This window comes from Accipiter gentilis, chromosome 29 (genome assembly GCF_929443795.1).
Source record: "Accipiter gentilis chromosome 29, bAccGen1.1, whole genome shotgun sequence".
In the NCBI taxonomy this organism is placed as follows: domain Eukaryota; kingdom Metazoa; phylum Chordata; class Aves; order Accipitriformes; family Accipitridae; genus Astur; species Astur gentilis.
This window is the reverse complement of record NC_064908.1, coordinates 8,469,024-8,489,037: the sequence shown is the minus strand read 5'-3', so window position 1 is coordinate 8,489,037 and position 20,014 is coordinate 8,469,024. Positions and strand designations below refer to the sequence as shown.

General features: G+C 50.8%; 1 protein-coding gene across 1 annotated transcript in view; it reads left to right on the top strand.

The window, feature by feature from the left end:
• Window positions 1-17,373, top strand: part of LOC126052506 (dual specificity testis-specific protein kinase 2-like) — a 30,595-nt gene extending 13,222 nt beyond the window's left edge. Inside the window, exons 2-9 of the mRNA XM_049833269.1 lie at window positions 5,494-5,693; window positions 10,209-10,330; window positions 10,483-10,531; window positions 11,301-11,450; window positions 13,452-13,625; window positions 14,221-14,304; window positions 15,356-15,442; window positions 16,883-17,373. Of these exons, the coding sequence (XP_049689226.1) occupies window positions 5,505-5,693; window positions 10,209-10,330; window positions 10,483-10,531; window positions 11,301-11,450; window positions 13,452-13,625; window positions 14,221-14,304; window positions 15,356-15,442; window positions 16,883-16,984 (957 nt within the window). The 5' untranslated portion in view covers window positions 5,494-5,504 and the 3' untranslated portion in view covers window positions 16,985-17,373. The remainder of the gene's footprint in view (window positions 1-5,493; window positions 5,694-10,208; window positions 10,331-10,482; window positions 10,532-11,300; window positions 11,451-13,451; window positions 13,626-14,220; window positions 14,305-15,355; window positions 15,443-16,882) is intronic.
• The last annotated feature ends 2,641 nt before the right edge of the window (window positions 17,374-20,014 follow it).

Sequence of the window (20,014 nt, the reverse complement as noted above, 5' to 3'; positions counted from 1 at the left end):
AAGTCCATTTCTGTTGACAGCATTAAATGCTGAGTAACTCTATTGAGGTGTTTTGTTCATCTGGTTAGACAGATGATCTCATGTAATGTCACCATTGTTATCTGGATTTGCTTTGCGTTTTCACCTGGGAGCTGAGGAGCACTCATCCCTCCATCTGTGTGAGCCACGTGCAGGCACGGCAGAACGGAGAGGGCTGTAGGGACCATTGCCCATACACCCCATGCATGTGCTGCAGGAGAAACCCACTCAATCTGTGGTTTAAACCATTTGGGGACTGAAGTGATTTACTGATTTATTGGAGACATAAACAAACTGTCAGTGAAGCATCAGGATCATTATCAGCAACACAACAGGTAAACCCTGTTGCTAGCCGCTTACAGAATGTTGATAAGCACCTACAGATTGCTAAACATCCTTCTGTACCTGATCCCCCTGTCCTGGTTTCAGCTGGGATAGAGTTAATTGTCTTCCTAGTAGCTGGTATGGTGCTATGTTTTGAGTTCAGTATGCGAAGAATGTTGATAACACTGATGTTTTCAGTTGTTGCTAAGTAGTGTTTAGACTAAAGTCAAGGATTTTTCAGCTTTTCATGCCCAGCCAGCAAGAAAGCTGGAGGGGCACAAGAAGTTGGCACAGGACACAGCCAGGGCAGCTGACCCAAACTGGCCAATGGGGTATGCCATACCATGTGACGTCACATCTAGTGTATAAACTGCGGGGAGTGGGGGCGGGGGGATCGCCACTCAGGGACTAACTGGGCGTTGATTGGTGGGTGGTAAGCAATTGCACTGTGCATCATTTGTATATTCCAATTCTTTTATCATTACTGCTGTCACTTTATTTGTGTTATCATTATTAGTATCTTCTTTTCTGTTCTGTTAAACTGTTCTTATCTCAACCCACGAGTTTTACTTCTTTTCCCGATTTTCTCCTCCATCCCACTGGGTGGGAGGGGGAGTGAGTGAGCAGTTGCGTGGTGCTTAGTTGCTGGTTGGAGTTAAACCATGACACTGCTCAAGGCCAAATCCTGCACACGTGTGCGCACACACGCACATACATAGCACACACCCCCTTCACCACCAGGAGGGTTGGGTTCCCCAGTTTATGGACTCCAGTGCTGGCACTCAGTGCTGGTACCCTGGTGTCCTGGCAAAGATATTTTGTTTACAGACTGATCCCACTCACAGAAGGTTTTTGCATGGCACACTAGTAACCACCAGGTAAGCTTTTATATGCTGCTCCCCAGGGTAAGGCTCCAGCCATCAGACACTGGTTCACCTAGTCCAGGGAGGTCCCTGGGGCCAGTCCAGCCTCCCACTTACTGGCAAAGGAGGCTGGGGAGAAACTTTCTGCTTTCCTGATAATGGGAAGAAAAGTCCTGGAAACAATGGCAGGGGAGGCAGGTTGGCTCTCTGGCAGGTGAGGGGAGGAAGAGTTCTTCCCTTTTTTCAGGAAAATTTGCTGTCTAGAGGAGGGGTTTGAAGCCTGACATTTGCATCCTTGCAGCAGAGCCTGGGCCTGGGCAGATGCTCGGGGCTGTGCCCAGCTGTGCACGCATCTTGGAGAGCTGGTCTGCCAGGTGGGTGGTGGCTTACTTGGGAGCTGTGGGTGCTGCATAGCTGAGCAGAGGGAATAAACCCCCCGATGCCTGCCTGTTCCTGCAGGGCCCTTCCCCAGGCTGTAGCCAGCTGTGGCAGTTGGGCTGGAGCCACTTTTGGCTGGGCAATTGCTTTTGCAGGGTGCATGCACAGGGCTAGTTATGGCCTCTCTGCCAGCCCTGGCAGCTGCTGGAACCTCGTCAAGTCCGTGGCATGGCAGCAAGCACGGGCAGCCCCAGCGAGCCCTGCTGGGGAGCTGGACCCTTTCCCGTGGTGTGCCGGTGCCTCTGGTGTCTGCAGATGAGGAAAGCCCAGAGGAAGACGGTGCCCCAGGTCTGCTTTTCAAAATGACTGCTTATTTCATGTTTTTAATCTGGCAAGGAGGGGGTTTCCTGCAATGACAGCTCACAGCATCCAAACCTTTCCCAGCTGCCTGTGAGCTGCTCCCTTTGTACTTCTTGCTGCCCTGGGGAACTGGGAGGTGCATGTTGGCTGCTGTGTACAGAGAGCTCCTTGCTTGCTGTGGGCACAGCTGAAAGCTTGAGGAGTTTCCTCAGAGGGCGGTGGAAGCCAGTGGCTCCGTCTCCCCTCTCCCTGCAGGTAGGGCAGCCTTGAAGGGTACAAGCCTCCTCCTGTGCCCGAGCCTGGTCTCCCTTTGAGCTGGGACCAGCAGGAATACGGGCAGCTGCCCCAGTGCCTTGCCTGCTCAGACGAAAGCATGGCTTTGGGTGCTCTAAACCTTGCTGGTGACTCGATGATGCCCCTGCCTTGCTGCCTGGGGCTGTCCTCGAGACCATCCTTCCTGCTCCCTGTCCTTCTCCCACCCTCTCCCCCTCCCTCCCTGACTCCTAGGAAGCCTTCAAATAAATCTTGGCATTTTGAAAGGCCGTTTTCTCCCCCAGCCTACATGTCAGCACTAATCTGGGGACAAGCAGATGCATTTATAAGAAGAAAATAAAGACTCGTCTCCTACTCACCAGCATAATGCAAGGGGCCGTTCCCAGTGTGCTGGGGATGCTGCAGGGATTCTTTACTGGACAAAGAGGCAATTGATGAACTAGGTCATGGCGGGAGGAGATGGTATGTGGGAAAAGCACTGAACAGAGAGGCCTCTGAAAAGAAACCATTCCCTGTGGAAGAGGCAGCCTCAGGCAGCCTGCCTTGCCCGAGGGGACCTGTCATGCCTGTGCCCGGGTGACCCTGCAGGCAGAAGGGGCTCCAAGGTGGCTGGGTATCTGGGCACCTGAGGTGTGTTGCTCTGCGGAGGAAAGGCTTCTCTTTCTTTTGTTATTGAAGGGTGCTAAATGGAGGGAGAGGCTTTCAGAGACTGCTGGGTTAAGTGTGTGTCTGGTGGCTAGAGCAGCCTTTGGGGGTGGGCTGGTGTGTGTGCTCGCCACAGCTCTGCCAGTGAGTGACTGGCATGGCGGGGTGAGGCTGTAGCTCACTGTGTTACTGTTTTGCCATCCACACAACAGGAGAGGGCAAACCTGTGTCCCAGGATTGGGCACAGGAATGGGTAAACCTGAGAGTGCATTCTCTAAGATGGATCCAATGCTCAGGGTGACCCTTTGCCATTCCTTTTCCATGTTCCATTGGCAGCTCAGGGTCAGCAGGATCTGTCAGACCCTGTCATCGTCCCCTTACGTCCTGCCCAGTTGTGCAAGATGTGGAAGAACTCCTCTGTGTCTCGCTAACTGAGTGTGAAGCACCACTTGCTTGGCCTGGAGCTGCAGCTCCTCCTGTGTCTGCCTTCCTGCTCCGTGGCCCTGCATGCTGAGCATGGCCTTGGGCAACAAAAGCCCTTTGCTGCACCCTGCCATGAGTTTGTGCTGGTTCTTTGCCCTGCTGCACCCATGCCCCAAGCCCTGCAAAAGCTGAGCAGTTTTGCACACCAGAGAGATTGATCCTTGCAGAATCGTCCCTGCAGGAAGGTAATGCCTTCAGTGACACAGCCAGAGTGGGGTGGCTTTAGCAGCGCTGAGTGTGATTGATGCGAGTCCTGTCCCCTGCTTCTGCATAAGCCTCTTCCAGTGTGTGGTGCCTGGGTGCAGGCTGGATGGGAGGGGGCCAGCCATGGCTGCGTTTCAGATGGTGCTGGCTGTCAGGAGCAGTGACTATCCCAAGGCAAAAACCTCCAGTCCCTGCAGCTGCATCCCATCATGGGAAGTTCCTTGGTTGCCTGTGCTTGAGTCACAGCCGGGGTAAAGTTGTGGCCCTGTAACCTCTTTCACGTGTCCTGCCTGATCCGAGTGCCCTCCACCAATCATGGCCACGGGTTCTGCTGTTCATGAGCAGTTTTGGGGCTTTGGAACTGCAGGCGTTTGCCATGCAGTTGGGTAGGAGCCCATGTGTCATGTTGATTTTGCTGGGACTGGATTCCTGCAGTCTGTGTGTGACTGTCCTGTGGTGGGAACTTTGGGGCCTGGCTGCTTTCAGAAGTTTGTTTTGTTGTTCCCCAGTGTTGCAGCTCCCTGAGTCTCAGCCTGGAGCTTGCCCGCTGTTCGTGTCAGGGATCCCTGCCCTGCTTGGTACTGGCTGCCTGCCTGCCCCATGTCCCAGCCCTCAGCTCTCTCAGTCCCCTGCCCTGCTTAGCCCTGCCACCACATCTCTCTGTCCCCGTTTGGCAGCTCTCTCTTTGGATCTTTGCTGGACTGTGGGTGGATGAGGTGGCTGGTGCAAATACTTTATGCACATCTCAGTGCAGATTTTGCCTTGCCCTGTAGAAGCAAAGTAGCCATGAAATAGTGCACGGGATCAAGGGATGCTGATACAGCTTCTTGTTTGGTGCAAGACCTAGGACAGAAAATTAGGGAGGGCAGATCTTAGCTTTGCTTCAGTTGGAAGCATTGAAGAAATTACCCTTTGTTGACCATTGTCTCATCTGGTGACAGTCTGGCAAAGCAGCTTGCCAGGCACCCAGGAATCTGAGCACATGCTGTGAGTGGAAGGTACTCAGACAGCTTTGTAGCGTACCAATGGTTGTTTACAATTATCCAGAAGTAGGTGCCTTATTTGCCTCACTTAGGGTGTCAGAAGCCCATTTTCCACTGGATTTACCTCCTTTGCATTTTTGGATGTAACTAGAGGCAAGTGATGTGGCAGAAGGGGAAGGATGGCAGGTAGCTTTGGAGGAGTGTGAGCCTGGTGCTGTAAAAAACAGGGGAATGGAGCAAGGGGACTGGAGAGGGAAGTGTAAGAATCAGAGCAGTAGAATAGGAAGACATTTTAGCAGAGGCATTTGGGGCTTGGAGTCAAATTCAGGATACACAGACAGGAGGAGGGTTGCTGGGGCATTTCCTTATTCTGTGATTCCTTAGGGCTTATAATGAACTGTAGGCACCGAAGAGTGAGGATCCTTTTAAGACTGAGTGTTTCCTGCTAGCACACTCAAGCCATGACCCTCTGCAATAGTAGCTAAGCCCTGTCTAGAGCTCTGGGGTAGTGGATGTGGCATTAGTATGTGGCACATGACCTATGCTAAAAGCCCAATTTAGACACAGTGGCTTTTAACCCAGCATAAGCTGGCTGAGCAAGACCGAGTGCCCTGGACTTTTCCTGGGCTGCACTATCATGTGTTGAAGGTGATGCATCCTATCTATTGTAAACCTTTAGAAGTTGTAAATGAATATATTCTAATTTGACATCTTTAAGTCCTAGTCTAAAGAAGTCCGAATACAACCTGCATAAGGCAGACCTAAGCTCAGGGTGACTTATCCAGGAGACAGTGCCCATGGGTGCTTCCCAGTGCAACGTGTGCTGCAGGGTGCATCTTCTCAGTGCCTCGTCTCCTCTCCCCCTGTTCCTGAGGCTTCATCCAGTCCTGGTCTCTAGTGCAAGTATTTGTTTGATGTCTAAATACTGCTGTTGGCTCACTGTGAAATACACTGTGTTGTAGCTGCTGCCCCCATGATGTGCGAGGCAGGGCTGATTGCATCAGAGCCCTCCAACCCCATGCAGTACTATGGTGAGTCGTCTGACACCTACTACCACATGGACCGCTGGCAGAGGCTGCGCACGGCTGTCAGGAAGCTGGAGTTCTGGGAAAACTTCAACGCCGAGCTGATAGGCAGCGGCTTCTTCTCCAAGGTCTACAAGGTAAACTGACATGCAGGCAGCCCACAACCTGTGTGAGAGCAGCTGAATGGCTGCTGAGGTTGTGTAGATGATGCCTTACCTGAGGAACCTGTTCCTGAGCTTATTTCCTCATCTTCATCCCTCCCAGCTCACTCTGGCTGGTTGGATGGGGTGAGGGAGGAAAGGACCCCCCCCCCCACTGCACACCTAGTACATCACCTTTGATGCACATCTCCCCTTCCATAGTGAAAAAGGAGATGGGAGGACTTGATCAATGAATGTTCATTGATACTGTCATCTAGCCATACAACATGCTTGTCAGGGAGCTAAACTGGGTATTGGATAAGATTAGGGGATATTTATGCTCTGTGCAGGTTTTGTTGTCAGAACTGTAGCAAAATATATAGAGAAAAATAATGTAAAATTAAGCTGCATGTGTCTCCTAGAATACACGCCACCCACACCCCATGGAGATGCCAGTGCTGTCACCTCTCTCTGGCTGCTGCCCTGCGTTACAGTGATGCTGGGGAAGAGCAGGGGATTGGGGCAGGGTCAGGCTGGAACAGGCTGCTGGTCTGTCCACTTCTGCCTCTGCTGCCTTCATTTCAGGAGAGTTGTGGCTCCCTGCAAGCCAGTGCAGGATGTGGATGGTATGTCACCAAAGCAAAACTGCTTTTCTCACTGGGGCTGTTGTGAGTCACTCCCTGCACCAGGCTTCACTGGTATGGGAGTTTGTTTAACCCTCTCTGAGCAAGCACAGGATCCGGGGTGCTGCTAGCTTTGCTCCCCCTCCAATGCTGCTCCTCAGCCCAGGAGGGCCACTGCTTATCTGGGGGGAGTGGATGGGACTTGCTTTGCAGTGTGGCCAGGTTTGCCCACCTTATCTCTCCTCCCAGCAGCCCTCCCGAATGTGGTTGCTGACACTGGTCTTGGTTGTTGGGACATGAGACAGATCTGGAGGAAAAAGCTGGACCTGACTCTACTATTGCCTTCGACTCCTTAGCTTGACCAGCCCCACCGGTAAACATCATGACTGCACATTTCTCCTGGGCCAGCATAAAATGCTTCTGCCAGAGGAGTACTCTGATATATTCTGGGTGAGATCCCTGGCTGGTGTAAGCACATGTGGCCAGTTGAAACTAAAGGAGCCAGACTGGCAGAAACTGGCCATGGAACTGCAGAAAATATGCAAGTCAGATAGATAAATCCATGTTGCTTTCTCAAGACTCTGTCTCCTCCTCTGCTGCATCTGGCCTTGGTGCCATGATAAAGCCTTTGGGTGAACTTCAGGTCCAGGGACAACGCACTAAAGCTGTCCAAAGGGAATCTCCAGCCAAAGATCTATGGCAGCTCTCTGCAGACTGGAGCAATACATGACAAATACCTCTCCCCACCACAGCCTCCTTCTAGTAATTGCTTTCCCCACCTACGCAGCATGCCGTTGCCATCGCTTTCTCTTTCCTGTACCTAGCAGATTTTCATAGTAACAGTTGCTGTTTCCTCTGTGCATGACATTTTCCTCCTGCCCTGGCAGTGACTGAAATTCCAGCAGTAGGCAGGCTGGAGACATGGATCTTGAATGAAAATGAAATAACTTCTTGAAGTAGCAGCAGAAAAAGAAATGTAAAAAAATAAAGTTTGAATGAAATGCTATGGGCCAAATAGTCAGAAGACAGTGGAGGACTTGGGGGCAAGGACAGCCCTTTGTGGGGGCTTGATATTTGTCTGGGGACTCAAGCACAACTGTTACTGAGTGCTCTGATGACTCGTGGTCCTCTTGGGTCAGCCAGTCCCCTGTGGACTTGTAGCCCTGAACAACAGCACTCCTGCTGTGAAGCATCAGTGGCAATGGTCCTTTGAAGCTCTATGCCAACAGATGCTGTCTTCCAAAGTGCTCCTGCAGCAAGAACATAGACTCCCCAAAGTACTGGCACTGCCTGTGCTGGCTGCTTGTTGCTTTTGCCATCCTTTGTCCTTTGGTTAAGCCTGTTCTCAGGAGTTGTTATATGTGGGTTGGCTGAGGAAGGAGGATTCACTTGGTTCTACTTGATGACTCAGACTCAAGAGGTCTGGGCACAGTCTTCTGCTCTGTGGGTTATGTATTGGATGACCTGGGCACAAGGTACATTCCTTCTTTGTCTGCCTTAGTTTTCTGATGTGCAATAAGGAGCTATTCAAGTATGAGTTTCTCTTGGGGAAAGCATAAAGCTTCTTTCATTCTCAGCTCTCATATATAGAGGTCTGAGGTGCTCAAAAGCAGGAGAGAAATGCAGCGTGACTTCTTTTTTCTGAGGCTGGTTTAAGGCATTGCCCAAAGGGAACCTCTGAGCAACCTCTTTCTCTGTTGGCCCTCAAAAAGCTTCATACACATTAGGAAGCACAGTCAGACTCCCTGTCTTTCTACAACTTTCCAGTACCAGATTTTCACCTTTATTTCTCCATTCAAGGCTGACACCAGATCTTTACCTTTCATCACTCATTAGCATGAAATGAGAATACCTTGGAGGCCCCTCTGCACTTCCCTGATTCACACTGATCCAGGACAAAACTGGACACTGCATGATTTGGAGCAGACCAAGGGCTGCTCCAGGTTGGCCAGAGCAAAGTCTTAGGGGCTGTGGTCTTGGAAGAGGCCTCCTGAGCCCATTACTTTTGCCCGTCTCTCCCACTACTTTTTTTTGGATGTGAGTCTACCCTTGCTTTTCAGTCATTTCTTCTCCAGACCAGGCTGGACTTTGCATTGCCCTGTGGACAGGAACCCCTCCAGCGCTCATGAACTCCACCAGCCCAGGCAGTGTTTGTGAACTCTGCAGGTGTCCAGCTGGGACATACAATCTCACCTGGAAGCTCAGTGTAGCTCAGCGTCTCCATCAGAGTTTGTGCAGAGCTAAAAGGTCTCACTGAAACTCAGTATTAGCTCTTCTGAAAGTTTTTCAGATCTTCCAGATTTTGGCTGCTCTCTGTACTCTGTCCTGGGCATAAAGGCATTAAGTTTTGGGCAAAGATGATTGACGGCATCTCTTATATTTACATCTGTGCTATTATAGGTAATAATCAGTTACATCTGCTTAGTGACCCACAGTCCACAGTCTGTGGTTGTCAAGTCCCATCAGGTGAGGGTGTTGGAGCCCTGCCTTCCTCATGACCTGCTTGAGTAGAGAGGCAAGAGTTATTCCAACAATAACATCAACTATCAGGTTGAATTCCTTCAGAAAGGAAGCAGCAGTTCATGTTGCTCCCAAGACAGTTTGTTTTGTGACCCTGATTATAATAAACTTTCTCTCCTTCCAGCCCAGCTAGGTCTTACATGCAGCTCTTTGTTGTCTTCACCTGGGCTAGTAAACTTATCTGTACAGAGACCATGACAGAGAGCAATGGGTGACACTTTGGGACTCTGAGTGCTGCTCTTAAGCCAGTTTATGCTTTGTCTAAACTATGTTTCCCTTAAAACAAACAAACAAACCCCCATAAACATCAAAATGAAGGAAAATTAAATACACGGCTGGAGTCTCTGCTAGCCCTGGGGGAGCTTTCAGGACATCAGTGTGGATCACACCTGATACATGGTCCTCCTTAAAACAGATGTTAATTGAGGATGGAAATGTTAAAGTACCACAATGCTCTGTGATGTGGTCTGGTAACTGCTACTTGGATCGTCAACCCAGATAACATGAGCTGCAGTGCAGGGGCCCTGGATGGTGCTGTCAGGGCTGAGAGCCAGGAGACCCCTGCATGTCCTGTAGCCTGTGTGAAACCCCTGCATTCAGTACTGCCCAACCCTGGTGCCTCCACAGGGGACAGCAAATTTCCTCCTAAAAATGCCTGCTCAGTCTGTTCAGTGTTGTAAGGTGGGGGAAAAGCATTTCCTTTTCTGTTCTTTAGCTTCCAGTGTCCCTGCCCGGGGGAAGCCCTAGGAATGAAATGTCTGGTGATAATCCATAGCAGAGGTTCAGTTTAGCATGTGGCTGGGAAGCAGACACGGGACCTCCGTCCTGGGATGTGTGGGAGAGATGAGCTGGCTCTGCACTTTGTTGTGTCCATCTGGCAGAGCCTGGGTGGAGGGTGGCTGGCTGTGGCCAGGAGTACAGAAAGAATTGGGGATGAGGAGTGTGGCCAGCAGTCTTGTGCAGTGATCAGACCCAGGTAGGAAAGAGGGATGGAGATGTGGGCCAAGCTGCGGTTGGGAAGGGACATTGAATGCAAGGCATTGGAGGGAAGAAGGCCAGCTCTGTGGTAACCCAGTGTGGGCTGAAAAACTGCTCCGGCCCAAGGAACACACAAATTTTGGCAGAGAAATAGTGTTGTGATGTGTTGGGACAGGAGGGACCTAGCTGTCCCCAGCCACCCAGGCAGGCATCACTGGAGTGGAGCTTATGTGGAAGGAACAGCACCTTGCACTTGCGCAAATGACTGTGCAAAGCTCTGGGCAGCAGGGAAATGAGATTCAAGCCCTCGGTTGGGAAGGGATGCTGTTGTCCAGAGGGGCTGGCAGACCTCTGGAAGCTAAGAGATGTCCTGCTCCACCCTTGCCTCCAGGTGACTCAGGCTGCTGCTTGTAAGGTGATGGTGGTAAAGATCTACAAGAACGACGTGGACCAAGAGGTGATTGTGCGTGAGATCAGCCTGCTGCAGAAGCTGTCCCACCCCAACATCGTTAGGTGCGTACATCCTACAGCCATGAGCAGAGGGCACTGTCAGGGGCTGGAGTTGGCTTGGTGTCTCTAAGGCAGTTCTGCGATGAGGGATTGAGCTGAACCTTGATGGCTTCTTTTCTTTTTTATTTTTTGTGTGTGTGTGTTCTTCTGCTTAGGTACCTTGGGATATGCGTGAAGGATGACAAACTGTACCCCATTCTGGAGGTAAAGGTTCCTTGCTTGTAAGTGTGCTGTGGGCAGGCAAGGACCCTGAGGTTCTTTGGCAGGGAGGATGGCAGATATCCTGTAACATATCTATGCCTCTGACTCCTGTGCCTGTGAGTGGGTCTGGACTAGCAAGGTTGCCTCGGAGGGGCTTCTGGTCCTTTCTGCCCTACAGCTGGTCACAGCTGGAGTGTGGGGCACAGTCGCTGCAGGGCCATGAGATTCAGGCAGGACAGCCAAAAAGTGTTTCACGTTGGCTTGGTACCACCAAAGGGCCAGAATGGGCCAGCTGGCGGGGAAAAGAGGAGTCAGGGATGGACCGCAGGAGTAGAAAGTAAAGCAGACAGAGAGTGGCAGGATCTCCAGGGTGGCTCTGGGGTAGTGGTGTGGTCTAATGGAAAAGTCTAGGCTGGTACTGGGGAGGTCTTTCCTTATTCCTGTGCTGTCAGTGGCAGAAGGTGGTCACTGAGCCGCTGCCAGGCTTTTTGCCTGTAGTTCGCTGCCTGTGAGTGAAGACCATGGCTGGCTTATACAGCTGTCCCTGCAGTGGGGCAGAGCCCAGAGACCGGCAGTGACTTGCTGTGCCAGGATGGGTAGTTGCACGGCACCACACACAGGGGCCCCTATGTCCTACATGCGGTGGCATTCCCAACCTCCATCCTGAAGGAGGGGCTCCTGGGTCAGAGAGGGAGGGTTCAGCACCTGGAAGCTCCAGGGGAGCCTGTGCCCAGCTGCACAGCCACCTGCTTTTTTTTGTCTCTGTTCACAGTACGTGAATGGAGGTTGCCTGGAGGAGCTCCTGGCCAGCAAGGACATTGGTTTGACATGGAAGGAAAAAGTGGACTTAGCTTCTGACATCACCAGAGGAATGATCTACCTGCACTCCAAGAACATCTACCACCGAGATCTCAACTCCAAGGTACACAGCTGGAAAGGGGACATCGCCCCTGAACTGCTGAAGGCAACTGTGTTAGGGGGCCGTACAGCGACCCCTTAGGGCTGTAACCAGGAGGCCTCAGGCCGGTCCTCTGCTCCATGCTAATCCCTCTGCAGGCAAGCTTTCTTGATAAAACCTGTCATTACATTGCATTCATCACTTGCCAAGCAGGAGACCCAGAGAGAGATAAAAATATATTGCTCCTAGTGATGTTGCTGTCAGAAAAGAAAACAGATGGAAATGTGTGCAGGATTGCACATAGTTTCCTTTGCCTACAGTTGCAGGAGAAGCTCTGCCAGATTTAGAGATTTTCTTTCCTGCTCACAGCAAGGAGGAAGCTGTTGCTAACAGGAGCTGGTCACAGACTCTCGGAGCAAGTGACATGTGAGATGGTCCCTGTCTGTGCGCAGAGCACCAGCAGAGCTCAGGAGATGTGTGTGTTCTTACGCAAGTGCAGGGAAGTTGTTCTTCCTTGATCCAGAGGGTCCAGGTCACCAATTTTAGGATGGTCACCTCCATGGGTTTCACATGCTGGCAGCATGCCAGCTGTGAAGACTGGCATCTGGAGACAGGCTTTGGGTGTAATGCAAAGGCACTTCATGTTCCTGGTGTATTGGCCATCTGGCTGGGAGGCTGCTTTCCTCAGCCTGGGTTCATGCTGCTTGATGGGGGCAGGAACAGCACTGGGGCTTTGCCATTCTCATGTTTATCCATGGGGCTTTGGTGTGGCTCTTCCTCTGCCACTGGTATGGCAGTCGGAACACCGTGGGGCAGTGCCTTGTTGATCTCTCTTGGGCAAAACTTTCCAAACCAAACCTCAGGTGGATCTGCAGCATGTCCATGATATCACAGGGAATGTGAGCTGAGGGGTTGGCCACCAGCCTGGACCATATCTGTGTCAGCTAACGCCAGAGGCTGGCTTGGTGATTAATGGAAATGGACCTGCAAGTCCTTGCAGTTGCTGCTGAATAAGTAGTGGTGTATCTCTTACAAGCCATTTTTTTGGTGCTCTGTGAGCTTTTTAAGAGAAACTTGAAATATTGATGAAAGTTGGCAGTGGGGAAGCCAGTCAAGCATTACAGTCTTGAGAGACATCAGCACAGGAATGAAACTCACCTTTGTAATCTCAGGCTGTTTACTTGGCTCAGTTACTAACCATGAAATCGCAAACACCAGGCAAGGACAAGGCAAGAGCCTGGTTCACTCTGACCACAGGTTTCTTGGCTAGTGTTCTCTGAAGTCAGGTGAGATGTAATTTGCTATTTGGTGCTGACTGAGAAGCTCAGGAGCTTCCCAGATCTGCTTGTGGAAAGTGCTGGAGGTCCCTGCCTGTCCCTTCTGTCTCTCTGTGGTGGCTCAACCCTGAAAGAAATTCATCCTTCCCCAGGAAAACCCAGGAAACCTGCAGTGATGATGGCTGAAGATACAGGAGATAAGTGTGTATGTGCTCACTTGAAATCTAGTTGTTAGTGAGCCATCTGGAGAAGATGCCTGTCATTTCTGCTAGTTCCCTGGGAGCAGATGCTGAGGAGGAAATCCTGGGGAACTGAACAGGCTGAAACTGCTGAGGTTTTGAGAAACCTTAAGATAGTTTTATAGGAATTCCTCTAGAAAGCTGTGTTAGGGGAGCGTAGCCATGGGCAGTGAGAAGGGCTCTAGCTGTAGTCCTGCCCAGCTGCATGGTGAATAAAGTCAACGTGCACATTTCAAGGTCTCTTTCAGATAAAAGGTTGTGGATCATGTTTGTTGAACAAACAATGGTCTTTGCCCTTCTTCAGAGGACTTTTCCTGGCTTCAGATGTGATCAGTCCACCGCTAATCTGCCCTGCACACTCCATGTGTGCTGCCAGGATGCAAGTCTCTGGTGAGGGGAAAGCCTGTAATGGTGAGGTGGGGCTGAGGGCTGACGAGGTGCTGCTCAGTGAAGTGTTCAAGCCTTTGCTCACTGGGAGTCTCATGCCATGCCCCGTGGGCTCCTTTCAGAACTGCCTCATTCGATTGATGCCGCGGGGTCGCGAGGCACTGGTGACTGACTTTGGGCTGGCCAGGGAAGTGGTGGAGCTGCCTGTGAAGGATGTGGAGAGGAAGCTGTCTTTGGTGGGCTCTGCTTTCTGGATGGCTCCTGAGATGCTGCGGGGAGAGCCCTATGACCGGAAGGTATGGCACTGCTTCCCAGCTCCTTGTTCATCCTTGGAGCTCCCGAACAACCATGGGACATGTCTCCTCTGCTTGTTGGTGACATGTCCCACCAGCAGAAAAGCCCTTCCCTCCTTCCACGGGAAACATTGCCCTGCTACCCGGACCTTTGCTCAGTAATGCTCTGGTTAGCAGCTTGGAAGTTCGTTATGTGGCCTTGTTAAGTTAAACTTCTAGGGAAATGGATTGCTGCCATGGGCAAACACAATGAAGCCTCTCTGAGGAAGATGCTTTGTGATTTACAGCCCAATGAGCCTGTTGCAGGGTCTATGGAGGGTGCCAGAGCTGTGGTAGAAGCACCAGACACATTGAACAAAAGCACGGGGCCAGGCTTCCTGAAGATGAGGCTGGACTCCAAGTGGGGCTGTGGTGTTTATGGGTGGGTTCAGAAGCCCAGAAGAAGTTTAGGGGTTTGGTGCCTCCATCTCCAATGGGCTTTTTTGATGGGCTTTTGCATAACTCAGGGAAAAGGACCTTGTTGTTGGTACCCTCCTTTCTCATGCTTTGCTTCTGTGCATGCTCTGTCCCACCTCCTGCTCTCCCACCCCTTCTGCAGGTGGATGTGTTTTCCTTTGGCATTGTCCTCTGTGAAATCCTGGGCAGGATCCCAGCTGACCCTGAAGTGCTTCCCAGGACTCAGGTAATGATTCCCACAGTCAAATCTAATGGTGTTTTCTCCATGGTATCAGATTGTGGCTTCTCTCTGGACCAGACAGACCTGTACACACGTGTATGTGTTCACACTCAGGTTTCTCTCTAGAGGTTTTTCCATGAGAAAATCTGATCTCAAAATATTCAGTGCACAAGAGTTCAGTACATCTATAGTTTCAAAATTTTTGTTAGATCAACAATTTGAGATGAAGTACTTCTGTTTAAAGAGCTTAATTCCAAATACTTCATTTCACTTTGACATTTCCGCTTCCCCATTGAAGTGGCAGGTTAAACACAACTTTCATCACAAATGTTTATTTTCAAATACAGTGCAGTTAATACACAGTTCATGTGGAGACAGTGGGCTTTCCTAAAAACATGGGCTTTTTTGTTTCAACATTTTCAACATTTCCCTTCCACAAAGCGGGAAGGGAAAGTTTATCCTGAACAGGGATGAAAAATCCAGCAGGAAAACAGCAAATTGCTGCTTTCCAAGGAGCAATGCAAAGAACCTGCAGTGACCAGAGATTGTTCCATGTTTCTGTGAGACTGAACAGGAAGTAATGCTCCATCTGTGTTCACAAGATGAAAGAGAATTACATATTGGAGACTGAAGTCTTGGAGGGACAAAGCTGTAGTTATGGAAGCAGCTGGCTGGACCCCTTTGACTCTCAGTTCCTGTCCTCAGCAGCCACTGCTCAGCACCTGGTGCTGATCCTCCACTTTTGTGGCTCTTGTTGCCTAAGGCTGAGCTTTTCCAGGAGGACACATACTGCCCCTCAGGGGTAGCACAGAGCAAGCTAAAGAATGCTGCAGTCTCCCAGCTCTGCTAATGATTTACCATCTGTGCAGCCTTGCCCTGCCAGAGCTGATGTTGCCCTGGTACCTTTGCATTGCCATCAGTAAAATAGCTGCGATGGAGACCCTGAAAGCTTTAAACCATGACCATTTTGTGCTTTAACATCTTCAGAAGGATGAAGAGCTTTTGAAGGACTTTATAACTGAAGTCTTTTCTACATACTCTTCCCCCTTCCTCACAGGATTATGGCTTGGATGTTGCTGCCTTCCAAGGGATGATCAGCGAATGCCCCAAGCGGGTGATTGACCTTGCTGCTAGCTGTTGTCGGGTGAGATTCTTCCTAGGTTTTTTTTTTCTTTGATTTTGTTGGATTTGTATCACACTTGTATGACAGAGACCAAAATTGTTGTGAACCCTGGAGAGCTTGAACCTGATGCTCTTAATGCTAGCACACAGGGCTCTGCCACTTGAGCTGTGAAGTGATGAGATCTTCCTGGGCTCAGTAGTATGCTTTCACTCACTGTGCAGTTCTGCCCCTAGGAGAAGTGTTTAGTTTGTGTATTACAGCCTGAAACAACCCAAGGTCCTGCCTGTTCCCTTGCATGTCGACTCCAGAGTGGGAAGTAGGCTGGTGACGATGCCCAGTCCCTCCTTAAGCCAGGCTGCAGGCAGAGGCACCTGGCTGATCCTTTGTGGAGGGCACTGCCTTGCTGTTACCAGCCCTGGCATTACCGATATCAGAGCATAGTCCTCCAACCTTTCTTGCTTTAGCATAAAAGCTAATTGTGAAAGCCGGGGGTCTCCCCATGATGCCCAAAGCCTCAGGAAGCAAAGCAGAGAGAAAGCAAGGATTCAGGTTAATCTCTGAAAGGAAGAGAAAAACAAAGGCAGTAATCAGGCAGAGTGGAGAAGCTGGGTGATCATAATGCACCTAATTGCTAGGAGCTCAAGGCAGCAAATGGAAGTAAATCCTTGCATGGGTCCCAAGGATATGTGAATAACTTGCCCTGAATCAGAGGAGTGATTCATGTCAGCAACTGGCTTAGTGTTGACGTCTTGTATCTCTGATGGGCAGCTTCCTAATGCAAGTTGATATAATAACAGGCTTCTGCCAGTAATGGCCCTTGGGGCTGTTCTTTGCCCTTGTGTGATGTGCAGGTTTGGGAAGTTTCTGATGCAGCTCCCCAGGCTGGCTTAATGGGGTCAGGCACAAAGGGCAGCCCCAGGATGGCACAGTGGGCGCGCGGGATGGGCGCCAGGCCATGTCTCTCAGTTTGGGTACACCCCGATGGCACTGGGAGCCCTGGGGGATCACAGCTCACTGAGGATGAGCTGCATCAGGGAGACAAGACGATTAGATCCTGACTGTCATGAAAAACTCGGGGAATGATACATCTCCCTCCTGATACCTACCTGCAGCCTTTCCCTGCACAATGCCTGCCCCTGCACCATTTGGGTGGGCTTTGGAATGAGCAGTTCCCACGCCCTATCCAGGTTGGTGTATGTCAGGCTGGTTTTCAGCATCTTGCTGCCTTTGCTTGAGCTGTACCGCACCATGGGACCTGTTCTGTGGCTGCTTTTCTGCAGCTGCCCAGGGCTGGATCACCAAGTGGTGATACCAGAAGGCTCCACTGACCAGCGTGTGACCCAGACCAGTGGTAATGATGGATGGATGCCATTGCCCAGCCTTGGGGGAGCCAGCGGAGCTGCTGCAGAGCACCCACCTCCTGTCTGGGGTGTCCTCTTCAGCTTTCCCTTCTCGTTCTAGGTGGAAGCATTTAAGAGGCCGTCTTTCTCCGAAATCCTGGATGAGTTGGAGGATGTCACAGAGAGCCTGGAGCCTAGGAGGGACAATCAGCTTTTGGGCTGAGCTGCTGGCCTTCTGTGAGGCTTGGCACAGAATCACCGAAACTGTAAATTAACTATCTGGGGGGTCAGGAGTGAAGAAGGAAGGTGGGGAAGGGAAGAGCTAAGTGATGCACTGGTGTTGATTGAATCATAGTCTCGATCTCTAATTTCTTGGATGGAAAACATGGTTAAAAATGGAGAAGGGACTTACCAAGGGTATGTTTTTCCTAGCTAAATTTTTTAACAGATGTAATTAGGACACCGAGCAGCCTTTGTCTGTTTGCTTGTTAAAAACAAATGATCCTGGAGGGACCTGAATTCCCTTGAGGATGCTTTCCAAAACCCAAGCAGAAACATTGTCCTCTCCTGCTTCCCTGTGCCCCCGGGTCCCAGGGTATTCCCCTTCTCCATCCCCATGGCTTTGAGGAATTGCCTCGCAGGGGGCTGGGGTCTGTGGATTGTGAAGGAGAGGGGCCTTGGCATGCTTGGTGAGCCTCAGAGTTGCCTTATATTTCAAAGCCTTAAAGCATCCGTCCGGCAGCCTTGCAGGAGCAGGTATGCTCTGCAAGGTCTCTGTCCGGGTCTCCTGGCATCGCACTAGGGGTGCACCCAGACATGGAGGTATCCAGCAAGGTTTTGGAGAGTCAGCCGGGGCCAACCATAGGGTGCTGACCTGCGCTTGCTGAGGTGATGGGGAGGGTGTGCCTTATTGAGATATGAACTAACTGACTAATATCTCCTCTCAGAAAAGCTTTGTCAGACACATGTCCCAGCATCATGGTAGTCTGGATTTCTCCCTGCTGCCTTGACTCAAAGATGGAGGGGTCTGCCTCCCCACTTCTTGTTCTGCTGCAAACATGGTGATATGAGCACAGTGCCAACAGTTTGTGAGGCCGAAACGGGGGAGAACTACATCCAGCATCATCCAGCATCTCACCCATTTCTCTGCCTGGCCCAGCCACCCTCGGCTATGTGGGACACCCTTGCAGGCCTCAGGGCTCAGGCAGCCAGGAAAGGACTTTATTTTGACACCATGTTTTCTTCTGTGGGCCAGAGGAGGGTGCTGGGGCTGCAGATCCAAACCAGAGGTGGAAAGAATAATGGCTAGAAATGGTCTGGCATTGAAAATTAAGAGAAAGAGGTGAGCAGTCAAGTCCCTGCCCCTAGATCAGCTGATTGCTGGGCCATTGGTCTGAAAGACGTGTTCTACTGGGACCAAAATGTTTGTGAGTGTAAATAGGTGTAATGTCTGTATAGTGGTGGAGCTGTGGCTCTGTTCTTGTAGACTGTAAGCTCGTGGAGCAAGGATCATTCATCTGTCACCAAAAAGTATTTGTACAGTGTTTAGCCCAATGGGCCTTCAACATACAGTTTTAAGGTTGTTCTCCCACATAGTGGTAGACCTACCTGGGGGCCTCATCTCAAGTTCTTGGAGCCACATTTGGTGTCATATGTAGACCAACATCTCTGTGTTGTGGTGCGTGCACAAGGGAGTGTCAGCAGTGTGCTGGGACAGAGACATAGTGGAGGAGCATGATGCATTTTCTTCAGGGATCATAAAGAACTGGGAGCTGGCTTGAAATGCACTGAATGGTACCTGGTGCTCAGCCACATCTCCAGGGGGGCATTTGCAGCTCCTCATTCCCCAGAGGTGCTCTTGTGCTTTTGTGGGATACTGACTTATTTCCACAAGAAACCTCCTGCTCAACAGTAAACTGCCCAGCAAATACCTTCATCCCATTTGGATACTGCCAGTGGGGGGAAAGCAAAGCCTTGAGAAGTAGAAGACTGAAAATAAGGGAAGCTTTTCAACCTGGAGGAGGGAGAGTGGCCACTTTTTGACTTGCACCAGTTTGGGCACTTTAGACCAGTGGAGTGAAATGGACTGCAACAGCAGTGCAAACAGCACTGTTGTATGTGTGTGTCTTCAATGAGAGCCAGCCACCACCAGCATCACAGCAACATGTTGGACGAAAATCACAGGGTGTAGAATTGGCTACCAGGAGATGGATCTGAGGAGCTAACTGCAACCTCCCAGGGCTTCCCAGTCTTGCCTGGGCTCTTCTTCCATAGAGAAATAGGCTTGAGAGTAAGGAATCCAACAGTATGTCCTAACACCCAAAGTATTAAGGATGCAAAGCCTTTTCCAAATGCCACTATGGATGGATAGCCATTCATCTCAGCTCGGTCTCTGGCTAGATGCATTGCTTTCACAGAGCCTTTCCCCAGCCTTCCCCATGCTGCTTCGTCTGCCAAGCTGGAGTCTGTTCTTCCTCTGCCCCGCCTGCACAAGAGTAGACTAAAGGAAGATCCCTCAACATATTGATCCCTCAAATGTCCTGTTACAGGGTGAAGGTGTCTTGTTCCATGGGCACTTCCCTGCAGGGCTGCTCCCCTGCTGGCCAACCCTTTCCCAGGACCAGCAAGGCTTGGTGGTAGTGGTGCCTTACTGCAGACTGGGCTGATCCTTCTTCCAGCTGTACATCTCACTCTGGTCCTGCAGAGCAACATCTGTGGGGCTGGGACACAGTAGAAAAGGCATGTGGAGTTGGGTATACTTTGGTGATGCTGTGGTATGAAGGGAGATCTTTTGTTTTTATTTATCTGCTTGGAGGTAAGAAGCCTGCTCAAGGATTAAACAGATCTGGGGGTGGGAGGTGGGATATTTTCTGCACAGAGGATAGCATTAGCCAGCACAGTCTGAGCTGTGATGGAGCAGAACTGCATTTCTTCTGGGCTTGCCATGTGCCCCATCCACTCTAATGGTGAGGCCACATGCTGGATCTCAGGTGATTGAAGGATATCAGGTCCTTGCTATAAGGACCTTTGGTGCCTGCTGTAGGGGCAGGTGGGACCAAGACTGTCTGCAGACACCACGTGGACTAGAAAAGCCAATGTTGGGAGTCTGCAGATAACAGAGGTTGTCTGGGAATTTGTCTGGTGCATCTCATGGACCAAGAGTTTCTCTTCACTGGTGAGAGCTGGAGGGAGAAGCAAGTATGGGAAATCTGCTGAGATGCCCTCTAGGTATGATCCCCTGTGTTGGGAGTGC